This window comes from Chiloscyllium punctatum, chromosome 15 (assembly GCF_047496795.1).
Source record: "Chiloscyllium punctatum isolate Juve2018m chromosome 15, sChiPun1.3, whole genome shotgun sequence".
Classification (NCBI taxonomy): domain Eukaryota; kingdom Metazoa; phylum Chordata; class Chondrichthyes; order Orectolobiformes; family Hemiscylliidae; genus Chiloscyllium; species Chiloscyllium punctatum.
In genome coordinates this window covers 55,145,356-55,158,733 of record NC_092753.1, presented here as the reverse complement: position 1 = coordinate 55,158,733, position 13,378 = coordinate 55,145,356, and the positions used below count along the sequence as shown (strand labels likewise).

Genomic DNA, 13,378 nt, shown 5'->3' with positions numbered 1-13,378 from the left:
GTGCACAGTAACATCTCTGAACAGGTTGATTAGAAAAATAGGTTAAATTTAAAAAGAAAGACCGGGACATGGCCTTTGTGATACACTGTGATAGTGTCCCTACCTCCCGGCCAGGAGGCCGAGGTCCATGCCTCACCAGTTCCAAGTAGGCTGGCTATAATAAACACTCTGACATTTCAGAAATATTCCTGAACACTTGCGCCCCAAAACCAGCTGCACCAATACAGCTGCAACACTGGTATTTACCTAGCAACATGCAAAAATTGGCTAATCCAAACTGGCCAATTACTGCCCAGGCCAAATGGCCTGTTGCCATACTGTAGGGAATCTAATCTAAAAGAAAATCTATCAAAGTGTTGGAAGGGGTCATTAACAGAATTATCAGGCTGCACTTGCTTAGTAAAAACTCTTCCACTAATAATCAATTTGGGTCAAACAGCTCCTGATCTCATTACATTCTTGGTCCAAAAAAGCACAAAATAACTGAACTCCATAGGTGGTGAGTGGCTGTCTTTGATATCAAGGTAATATTTGATCAGTAATGGAATAGAATAGCAAATTTGGAATCAAACAAGAGCAAAACCTCTCCACTAGCTGGAGTCAGACTCTGCATAAAAGGAAGATGGACGTGGTTGCTGGAGGCTAATCATCTCAATTCCAGGCCATGTCTGTTGAAGGAAACTGGAGCACCCAGAGGAAATCCACACAGACACTGGGAGAAACTGCAAACTCAACAAAGTCACCAGAGGCTGGAATCGAACCAGGGACTGTGATTCCAGCTAGTGGAGAGTTTTTGCCCTCATTCCCACTGAGTCTAGGTTTGCTATTTGATTCCATTACTGATCAAATGTTACCTTGATATTACAGACAGCCACTCATCACCTATGGAGTCTTCAGCTACTTCACAAACGATCTTCCAATCATCATTAGTTCACAAGTATAAGCGTGCTGCTGCTGATTGGACAATATTCAGTACTATTCATGAATCGTCAGTTATTGAAGCAGGCTGGGTCTGTATGCAGATGGAAATGTACAACATGCAGTCTTGGGCAATAAGTATGATTCAAAACTCAAACAGCACTGTTTGCTTACATCCCCAAGGACTGCAGCAATTCAAGGCGGCAGCTCACCACCACCTTCTCAAGGATAAAGTATAATAGGCAAAAATACTAATTCAGGTAATGACCATCTCTGACAAGAATCTAACCATCACCCCTTGGCAGTCAATAAATCCTTGATCATCATCATTCTGGCATTTGCCATTTTCCAAAAATGGAACTGAATCAGCAATATACATAATATACAAGAGCACACGAGAGAGTGAGAGCTCTGTGGTAGCTAATTCACCTTGTTTCCATCAGGCTCGTCATCTATCTTGCTGGTGAAAATCAGGAGTGACAATACTCTGCACTTGCCTGGATGAGTGAGGTTCCCCTAACATTCAAAAAGCTCAACACCTCCCAGGATCAAAGCAGCCTACTAGATTGGTACCCACTTACCACCTCCAACATTCACTTCATTTGACACTGATGGAAGGTAGTTGTGGTGTGTACCAACTACAAGAGGCACTGCAGCAACTCACCTTTGACAGTTCTCACATACCAATGACTTTTATCTCCTAGAAATCTAAGGGAGCAGAGCCAAGGTCTTTTCCCCGAGTAGGGGAGTTCAAAGCTAGAAGGCATTGGTTTAAGATGAGAGGGAAAAAGATTCAGAAGGGACCTAAGGGGCAACCTTTTCATGCAGAGGGCGATGCGTGGATGCAATGAACTGCCAGAAGTATTGGAAGAGGCTGGTACAATTATAACATTTAAAAGACATCTGGATTTAGAGGGATTTGGGCCAAATGCTAGCAAACGGGGACTCGATTTATTTAGGCTATCTGGTTGGCACGGACAAGTTGGACCAAAGGGTCTGTTTCCATGCTGTACATTTCTATGACTCTATGACAACAAACTGCAAGCTCCCCTTCAAGCTACACACCATTCTGTGTTGGAACTGCATCACTATTCCTTCGTTACTGTTGTATCAAAATGCTAGGACTCAATTTATGCCCCAAAACTTGCAGCAAATCAAGGCGGTAATTTACCACCACCTTCTCAAGGGCATGTGAAAATGGCCAAAAAGCTATTCTCGCCAGCAACGCCAAGATAAAATAAAATGTAAATTGAAGTATACAGAATATGTTTGCAAGCCATTAATCATTACCATTTACCTAAGAATCATTTTGGGTAGAAAACCATCATTCAACAAATATTCCATGAAACAAGTTTTAGAAATTATCAAGCTTAATTGAAACATCTTGTTTAGACCATTTCCAAGGCTGCCAGGGAACATTACCTTTCTGCCAATACTTATTTTGCAAACTGAGTGTCAAAGGGAAAATGAGTACTGCCCATAAAATGCTCACATTTACTAAATTAAACTTTATAAAATACTGCACTTAAAAATAATGACCCGTAAACATTCAATTTTGAAAACAGGAACATTCTGGTAACTTCCCCCATACAAGAGGGTTAGCTTTAACATGACAGGGGAAAGACTTAAAGGACCTGGGGTGTGACTTTTTCTACATGGAGGGTGGTGCACGCATGAAACGAGCTGCCAGAGAAAGTGAAAGGAGATAGAATTACAACATTTAAAAGGCATCGGACTGGGTATATGAATAGGAAGGGTCAAGGGGGATATGGGCCAAATACTGGTATGCTGTATGACACAAATATTTCATTTGGGGGAGAAATTTAATCCCAGCTGAAAGAAGAAAAAAAAATCAATCATGGTATCTTGAAACTCAAGGAAATATTTTTCTGCAGGTGCATTAGAACTGTCTGCCTGACTTCAATGACATTTAGATTTCTTTGAGCATATTGAAAACTAATTTTTAAAGTGGACTGTGTGAAGTCAATCTTATCCGTTGACATTTGACACACTTTACAAATGCATCATCACCAGAAAAAGGCACCAGCTGATTTCCATCAGTACTATTTGGTATTATAGGGGATTAAAAGTTTGATGCCCAAATGTACGGTGAGTACCCACATTGCTTTGGTTATTACTATACATTCTCATCATCCTTCCAGAAATGACACATCAGTAAATGCCTTCCAACTAAGTTAACAACAAAATAATTATCAATAATCCTTAGAAAAGCTAGCCAAGATAAAATCGCTGCACGTAGCAATGAACAAACTAATCAATCATGCTATTCAAGTAGTGGAGAAGAGATTGGCTAAAAACAATGCAACACCTTCACTGTTGGAGACTACACATGAACTCTTTTATTGCAGAGAAAAATAGTCTAATGGAGAGTGGAGGGGAACACGGTAGATCCACACAGACTGAACACGGTTTCAAGTCATACACCCACCTAATATTTTAGAATGCTTGAAGACTATATTATTCAGATGGATCAGTGCAAGATTAAGAATTATGATTATGTACCAACTGAATGTACCTTAAATGCTAAACATGTTTTTTTTAAATACTGATAAATTTAAGGATTTCAAAAGGCTTCTTTTTTTTTTCATAAACTGCAGCCACTTGTCATACAAAGTGCAGTACACAGTTAAATTGAAATAGTTTAACTAAATTCCTGCAATTAATCTTAAGCACCACTCCTTGAACGTTTGGAGTTTTGAGCATAACCTAGTGCAAGAACATAGTGTTAACTTAGAAATCTGTACTTTAAAAAAAAAATGATGTGCACACCTTTGCCTACATTTAACTGGCAATTAAGCAGAAGAAATGAAGTAATAATAGGAATTTAGTAAATCCTTAATTTTGGACATAGCATTTGCAAAGAATTCATCCCACACCCAAGTTTGTCAAAAATGTAATTACTTACTTTCTGCTTTGGACAGAGTGCAAGGATTGGAATCAATCAATGCCAACTGAAAATGCTGCAGATGAAAAAAAATAAACAAAGTTAGTACAAAAAGTCAAGCAGATCTAAACTGATGAAGGTTACTAGCAAAAAAATGCTAAAAGATACTATAATTTTTAAAATATCCATAGCCAAAGAAAAATAAATTACATGACTGCAACTTTTAATTGTTATATTAAAAAACATCTCAGAATAATGCAATTTAGTCATCTCAAGCTAAACATGGGCTCAAATCCCAAGACCATATCTGATGGAATTGAAATTAAATTAGTAAATGTAGAATATAAAATTAATTACAGTAACAGTGGCAATGGCAATTATCACTTTTTATAGTAAAAACCCCACTGAGTACAGGATGACTAAAAAGCTACTAAAAAAGGGAGAAAATTGATTATTAAAGTACATTGGCAAGAAAGTAATTTAAACCGATACCATTCGCCTCATTGCAAGACATCACAATAGTTGTTCCTCAGATCATAAATCCCACTCATCTTCAGCTACTTCAATAACCTTCCCTTTGTCATAAAGGCCAGAAGTGGGGTTGTCCACAGACCAGAAACTAAAAATGGCAGCACAATGCCTCACAGAGTCTGGAACCGGAGTTCAACTCCAGTCTTGGGCAACTGTACGTGTGGAGTTTGCACATTCTCCCTGTGTTTGGCTAGGTTTCCTCCCACAGCCCAAAGACGTGCAGGTTAGGTGGACTGACTATGCTAAATTGCCCATAGTATCCAGGGACGCATAAGCTAGGTGGATTAGCCATATGAAATGCAGACTTACAAGAATTAGGTAGGGGGATGAGTGTCTGCATGGAATGCTATTCAGAGGAGCAGTGTGGATTAAATGGGCTGAATGGCCACAATAGGGTTTCTGTGAACTTGACCAGCCGTGCTAACACAGTGGCAATGAAGAAGTTTGTGGCATGTAACTTTCCTACCTTATGAATAGTTGACAGCCATTGGGTGATGGGAGAAGTCAAAATCAATGCAAATCCTGTAAAACTCAAGCAGTTTAATACCATACAAGATTGGCACCAAAATTCATTCCCTCCACAATACAGTCATTGCCACTATCTGGTGACACAATCTACAAGGTGCAAAGTAGCAATTTACCCAAGACTCCTCCTACAGCAGGTTCCAAACCCATGACCGCAGCCACCTCAAAGGATAAGACTGCAGGTACATGAGAACATCACAAATTGCAAGTTGCCCACAAAACACCACAACATCCTGAGTTGGAACTGTATTTCAAAATCATGCATCTCCAATCCTAATAGCACATTTGAGTGTCCCTCCATCCCAAGAACTGCAGGGGTTCAATACTTACTGATTTGTCCAAGGCAATTAGGGTTAGGTAATAACTGCTAGTTTCACAAGCAATTCCCAATATCCTATGAACAAACATGTGTTGATACATATTAGGGAAGAGTGACATGGAGAGAGAGGGAACAGGAGAGAGGCAATACAAATTTTAAATTATATAACACATACAAACAGAATTTTAAAACTAACTTATGTAAATTTCTTGAAAATAGATAATCCAAATAAATCTCTCAAAGCTTTCAGAAAATGACTGCGCCCATCATTTTCTGTCAGCCTAGTAACAACTTCAAAAAATTTAGAAGTAATATTTTTAACAATAGGTTTTGTGAGTATAGTTGAAGTAGAAAACTACATTATTCAATTCAACAACATGTTCCTTATCCCCCCTCATTTGATTCCTTTAACCCATAAGCACTGTATCTAACTCTCTCTTAAAATCATACAATGTTTTGGTCTCGGCTACTTTATATGGTAGCAAATTCCAAAGGCTCACCACTCGCTGGGAGAAGAAATTTCTCAATTCATTCCTAAATGGTTTATCTCTTATTCTTAGCCAGAGACCCCTGGCTCTGGGCTCCCTGCAATGGGGAACATCTGCCCTGCATCTACTCTGTTTAGTCAAGCTGCCAAACAGTCTACTCCTGCTTCAATCTCTTATGACCCACTTATAAACTAGACATCAGATACAGGTCATTCTGCTATAATGGACATTTTGTTGATCTAAATTTGCTATAACTCAATTGATGAATTGGGGTCACTGTTCCTTAAGTGCGAACTTTTAAAATGTGTTGACTGTAACGAGATTACTTCACCAACACTAAGCGCGATTTTTCTATAATGCAGGATTGCACAAGAAAGCAATCATTGTGTTATAGAAGAACCATTTGTAAAATTATAACATGACAACTCTGCATACACAGTTTTAAATCATAGATATTATTTTAACATATAAAAGCAAATTTACAAACAGAAAACATTCATGGGTTATGAATACATTTGCATCTATTATATTCAAATGTTATTTTTTACCATGTATTATATTTGTACAAACCTAAAGTAATTTCTTGTTACTTTTAAACAATCAGATCATTTTAACTGCTCTCACTGGAGCAGGCTTCATCAGGTTCACTTTCAATCAACCTTAAAATGTGCTTTGGTCAGACTCTTCCTTCATAATGGGTTTCTAATCAATCTTTTTGAAGGGGTTGGTTGATTGCTAATCTTGGCAATTATCATTCTCATTTCAGAATATAGGCAATGCTGAAAAAGACTACAGAAGCCATTTTCTAGCACAAGGTAAATGGACTGGCCAATTTAAAACAGAAAATGGCTGCACTCTGAACAGCATGGTCCAAATGTGCTGTGGATATGGTGTCTTCAGATTTTATTCCAATGAGACCAATACCAATGAACACCTATTGAGCGCTGCCGAAAAGCTGGCCAGCAATGAAGTTTTCACTTCAAGGATACTGCATCATCAACTATAATTCGCAGATGAGTGCTAAACAGGAAATGCAATTAAAGGTGGCAGGGGCCATGACAGGGTTCCAACCATGAAAGAAATGGTCACCATGACATTATTGAAGTGATAGCCAGAAGAGAAAAAAAGAGGGGCAAGCAGTGGCTACTTGGGAGGAGTTGATAGAATCACAGAAAATAGGACTGGTAGAAGATCGTTCAGCCCTATAAGCATCACCATTCAGGAGAAAGAGATGGCAATCAGGACTGTGGGACAGTTCGAGTGAAGCTGGTGGGGGGTTGGGGGGCAGCGGGGGGCAGGTAGCAATTTGGTCTTTTAATGCAAAAATCAAGAGAAGCACTCCTTCTCCTTTTAATTCCACAGTAAAATTAATGCTTTCCTCCAACGTAAACTTTACTCTTTGGGAGAATGTAACAGCTATCTCATTATGGGTCTGTCAGTAGGAGCATTCATACAAGCAATCTTAAATTATGTTCGCTAGGGGTCTGTTACAAACGTCTGTCCTTGTTAACTTCTGGTCTTGCTGCCATAGGAAGGATGTTGTGAAATTTGAAAGGGTCCAGAAAAGATTTACAAGGATGTTGCGAGGGTTGGAGGGTTTGAGCTCTAAAGAAAGGTTGAATAGACTGGGGCTATTTTCCCTCGGGCATTGGAGGCTGCGGGGTGACCTTATAGAGGTTTATGAAATCATGACAGGTACACAGTGAAGAGCCAAGGTCTTTTTCCCAGAGTAGCGGAGTCCAAAACTAGACGGCATTGGTTTAAGGTGAGAGGGGAAAGACTTAAAAGGGACCTGAGGGACAATGTTTTCATGTAGAGTGTGGTGCATGTATGGAATGAACTGCCAGAGGAAGAAGAAGAATCTGGTACAATTACAAAGTTTAAAAAGGCATCTGGATGGGTATATGAATAGGAAGTGTTTAGAGGGGATATGGGCCAAATGCTAGCAAGTGGGACATGATTAATTTAGGATATCTGGTCAGCATGGTAGAATTGAACCAAAGTGCCCATTTCCATGCTGTGCAGCTCTATGACTCTATGCTGAGCATGGGAAAGCTTATTTTATGAAATGTATCATACTCAAGACTTGTGAACTCATTAACTTGTGAACTATTCCTGGTTAAAGAGTTTTCATACTTTATCTGTACTTTATTCCCAAAACAATTTTTCACTCTCAAAAATACTTTAAACAAAAAGAAAATACATTGCTCATGTGACATGCACACCTTTTTACATTAACTAATAGGCCTTGCACAGGCATACATTGCCGTTTAGTATTTGTAATTTCACGATGTAGACTTATAGTCAGCAAGAATAAAGTCAACACTAGCCAGTACACAGGTAATCAAAACCTAACTTCCAGTCAGTCCACAAAACTGAAAAGCAAGGAATCAGCTACATCAATCAGTACCCTCTTATCCCTAGCTGTGACCAATATACTCCCTAAAATTTTCAACTCATCCCTTGGTAGGTACATTCACAGTACTTATCTCAAGACCTTGTTTCTTCGTGTTAGATTTTAGTGGTTTGAGACCACAGTTTCCTATTTTGGTGGTTAACCATTCATAAGGAATTTTCAGACAGTTTATGTAATTTAAGAAGCAATTTAGAAGTGATATATTAATTAATTAAACAAAGAAGTGTAATGACTTGTGACACTTAGGGATTGTACGATGATACCAGAGGATGAACAACATCTGTGGTGGGAAAATATTTGGTGTCTATAATCCAGGCTAGATAACTGAGCACCTCAAAGATTTTCTGTTAAATCAGGGATGCTCAACAGGTAGGTTATGCCTGACAAATCTCAATGAATTTTTTTGAAGAGGTGACGAATATCATGGACATGGATGTTGTTAAATTGGACTGGTAGAAAATAATTGATAAAGTTCCAACAACTGTTAACTAAGGTAGAAGCCTGCAGAATTGAGGACAAATTACTGACATGGCTTGGAAATTGGCTGTGGCAAGTTACAGAGTATGAATAATGGATAGGTACGCAAATTGCAGAATATGACCAGTGGTGTCCCACAAAACATCACCATTAGAAAGCCATGCATCCAAATTTGCTGACTACATAGTCAGGTAGACATTGCAATTGACGTGATAAAATTACAAGGGGATAACTGTGGCAGATGGTGTTCCATGTAGGCTAGCATGTCCATTTCAGACTGATAAAGGATGGATCGACGTACTTTCTGGATGATATGAAAATAAACACCGTGGATGTACTTGGGACTTCAAGTGTACAGCTCTCTGAAATGTCATGAACAGTTGCAGAAAATAATCAATAAAGCTAACACAATGCAAGCCTTTATAGCTAGATGACTGGAGTACAAAGTTATACTGCAGCTACTCAGATCCTGATTAAAGCCCAGTTGGAGCACGAACAACATATCTGGGCACCACACCTTAGAACGGATAGTTTGGCCCTGGAGGGAGTACAATGTATGTTTATAAAAATAATATTTGGACTTCAGGGGTTAAGTTATGAGGAGCAATTGCACAAATTAGAAATTGCTGGAGAAACTCAGCAGATCTGGCAGTAGAGTTAATGATTCAAGTCCAGTGACCCCTTCTTCAGATTTCCAGCATCTGCAGTTCTTGGTTTTATATTAATGTATAAATTAAGAATGTTCCAGAATTGAAAAGGTTAAGTGGCGATCTGATCGAAGTCTTCAAGATATTAACCATTAAATGACAAGATAGATAAAGATAAGCTATTTTCACTGGTTGGAGATTCTAAATCTAGGAAGCATTAGGGTCAGACCTTTCAGGACAGATTTTAGGAAGCACTTCTACACACAAAAAGCGGTATGGTTTTGAACAGTCTTGTGTAAATGACAGTTAGTGCTTAGTTTTAAATCTGAGAAAAAGATAATTTTTTGTTAAACAAAAGGAAAGGATGTGGACCAAATGCAGGCCACAGATCACCCATGATATTGAATAGTGGAACAGATTCAAAAAAGGGCTGAATGACTTTCTCCCATTTCTATTTTTAAAATGAATAGGCAGTGGGCACAGAGTGGGCCCATCTCATTAAATCATGAGGGGAGTTTTCTGTTCTCTAGCTGAAACATAGCCAATGAGAATACAATTACTCAACATCCAATTAATCACCATCCCTTTTGACCACCTCTTAATCCTATCACAGGTCAGTTTTCACAAGAATAATCCATTTGATTTTACCCAAACTATTTTGGGACACCAGATCAGAGTGGCCTGGTAGCCTTTCTAGCACTTGCCTTTTGTCCTTGTTCATGGAATTGCTTTTGCCAGGGAAGGGAACTGCTGCAGCACCACTACAAATACTATCAAAATTCATTTCTAAAGGATCCCCAATTTCAAAGGTTTGCAGGAACAACATTTGAATGAAAAGTGTAACTCCTGCCACCAATGAGAAAAGGCATCAAGAACTGTGCCACATCACATGCACAAATGACCCTTATTAGCTTTTCATTCAGTGGCAGAGCATCAGCATGTGTGCAGCTGCAAATGGTCAAATCTTATTTTTGACTTTTGGTGATAAATTCAAATTTGTAATGGAACACAAATATATAAAATGGCAAAAATAATTCTAAATAACAGTCTTCCAAAGTGAGCTGGAAAGACTGCAGAAGCAATTCCCAGCTAACACGGTTAGCAATTACTGGGGCTCTGGAGCTCAATCATTGTATTGAACCCCATGCTGAACTATATATTTTTTAAAACTAATATTCTTTATTAATCAATCATATATAGGAATAGGTAGGCTATTCAGTCCCTTGAGCCACCTCCATCATTTAATAGGATCATGACTGATTTGACATTACTCTCACCCACCCTCCCGTGTTTTCCCTTAATCCCACTGATCAACAATCTATCCCAGCATTATATACCCACAAGGTCTCTGCCCCATCAACTTGCAGAAAATGAAGTCAATCTTTATGAAAACACTTGCAAAAAGTCCTAAGACAAGCAGTGCTTTGATGTCAATTTTTATAATGACTGACAAAGGAATCAAACATTTGGGGCATTCAATTCTAACACTATTCTGCTTTTGTTTACTCCATAATACTAGGTTTCAGTTCACATCTCAAGACAGGCAACATTTTTAGTTGCAAGTAGTAAATTTTCAGAGTGAACTACTGCAGCTAATATTCAGGAAGTAATGTCAGAAAACATGAAATGTCTCAAATTCCTGGTAGCGACATTGTTTTAAAAAAAGCTGCAGCAAAATATTTCTCAGATAATTTTTAAATTGGGGTTGACAGTTCAGAACAGCATTCACAAGAGGTCAAACTTCCAAAAAAGTAGTGGGGAGACATCAATATTCCCTAGTCTTCTTTGACAATGGACAGCTTACATTATAAAACATGAGAATTTACATTAAGCTGGAAGTTTCTCCTAACCAACTAACCAAATTATGAGCAGCTTGTTTATGTCAATACACTGTACTTCAGATTATTTATATGCACCTTGGGGGCAGCATTGGGAATAGCTATCATCAATTGTTTCTAATGTGCATCTACAAAGCAGAACTAGGGTTTAACTGTGAACTGTTTTCATTCTACAGTTGCCAAGAATTGGGTTATGGTGCAATCAGAGGAGGTGAAATAGAGACAGTGGGGGGGCAACAACATTTTTGATTAAGGAAATTATTACTACCAGTATTTCTGAGGGATCGGTAAAACTATAAAATGGTAGAAATTAGAAATAAGAGAAGGATCACCACCTTGATGGGAGTCTACTATTACAATGTTTAGAAGGCATTTGGATCAATCCTTGAAAAAACTCCTTAATGTCCTTTTTAAATCTCTCTCCTTCACCTTTAAAATATGCCCCCTAGTCTTTAAATCACTCACCCTAGGGAAAAGACAACAACCATCAACTCTATCTATACTCTTTATTTTCTATAAACTTCGATAAGGTCATCTCTCAACCTCCTACACTCCAGCCTTTCTTTAGAGCTCAAACCTTCCATATTGGCAACATTCTGATAAATCTCTTCAGGACCCTCTTCAGCTTAATACAGTCAGTTCTGTTATAATGCACATTTCTTCAGCACAAACAGGCTTTAAACGTAATTGAAGAATTTAGACCATTGTTTGTAAAACATGAACTTTCCTCCTATATTAGCCATAATGAGATTCTGGCTCCATTAGTCTAAACGGCACAGCTAACGCACAATTTGCTTATAACGAGAGATCAGATGACAACGGATGACTGCGTTTATCAGGACCAAATGTAAAATCCTTCCTATAACTAGACAACCAGTACAGGACACAATATTCCAGAAGATGCCTCACCAATGGCCTCCAGCTATATAACACACAGCATGGTTCGTGTGTGGAATGAACTGCTAAAGAACGCGGTGGATGCAGGTACAGTTACAACATTTAAAATATATTTCTCAAAAATATGCAGAGATAGACGACCAGCATAATATCAAATTATGTGTGGTGTTTCTTGTCATGGAATGTTCAATGAAGGACAAGTTCTTCACAGGAGCCTTTACTTGTACAGCACAGCCGCAAAAAGAAGCCTGTTTTAAAAAAAACTGCTGACAAAGTAGAAAGAAAAGGCTGCCTGAGGTCCAAGCACTAATTCACTTGCAAACCATATAAAATATTTTGATTAAACACCCTTCATTGTCCAAAATGTATGCCAAGCAGTCCTCACTGCAGCATTTTTAACATTCATAAAATATCTTCAAAATCTGCAAATCCGACTGAAAGCGGACTTTCTCTGCTACAAAGTATGACTGAAAAGGGACAATTACTTTCAATTACAGCATAACAAAATATTGGAAAATGTTAAAAGCTATTCATAATGCACATTCATAATCTGATCCACAAACAAACATACAAAAAGTGTCACTCCACTTTTAGAAGTACCATTTTTCCCTTGAGCCAAAAGCACAAAATAAATTCAAAAATTAATTTCTAAAGATCACTTGACTACACATTTGTGTAGTTCAGATTTGTGTATGAATACCCATGCATCAGCCTAGAAATAATGTTCTGTTAATGTTGCGCTAATCAGAATGGTACATAATTTTTATCTGAACTTAGCATACAGGAGGAAGAAAAAACTGAAACCGTTACCAGAGAAAGCTATTGCTACGTATTCAGTTATAGAGTGATATTCCTACTTTAAGGCTGCTCTTTGTTCAAATAACCAGGACATGGAAAGGTATTTGTACTCACATTGCTGAAAGTCAGCCAAATTACTTTTTTTGGGGGGTAGGGTGGGGTGGGGGAGGAGGAGGAGGAGGAGGGAGCAAGAGAGAGGGCACTTAAACATCCACAACAAATTTAATATTTTCTTGGATTGCATTGTATGTTATTCCTTTTACTTAGTTAACATATCCCAATTTAACAACTTTGTAAGTGAGAAATAGGTCTACTCAACAATTCCAACGTAATGCAAAACTAAATTGCATTGATCCTTGTGACAATGGTACCCCTTTCTGATTTTTATAGGATTTGTCAATTTGTTCAACTGTCACGTTGTTAGACTGAAAGATCTTATAGGAATTATTTGCCATTATGCTTGCTCTAACATTTTTCTTTTTAAGAAATAACAAATTTCATAATGACTGTAGCTTTATCATTGTAAGCAAAGTTATTGCAGCGCTATTCAGAGTGGCACAGTGACAAAACAGGGATGTGTTGCATGCACCCATTGGTGAAATGAGTACTATGTGGGCCG

General features: G+C 38.2%; 1 protein-coding gene across 5 annotated transcripts in view; it reads right to left on the bottom strand.

Moving 5' to 3' along the window:
* Nucleotides 1-13,378, bottom strand: part of kdm6a (lysine (K)-specific demethylase 6A) — a 232,939-nt gene that overhangs the window by 131,817 nt on the left and 87,744 nt on the right. For all 5 annotated transcript variants that reach the window (XR_011962542.1, XR_011962543.1, XM_072585169.1 and 2 more), the window contains exon 7: nucleotides 3,845-3,899. Coding sequence is in view for 3 of the 5 variants with exons in the window: in XM_072585169.1 (XP_072441270.1) it covers nucleotides 3,845-3,899 (55 nt within the window). In the remaining 2 variants the exon portion in view is untranslated. The remainder of the gene's footprint in view (nucleotides 1-3,844; nucleotides 3,900-13,378) is intronic.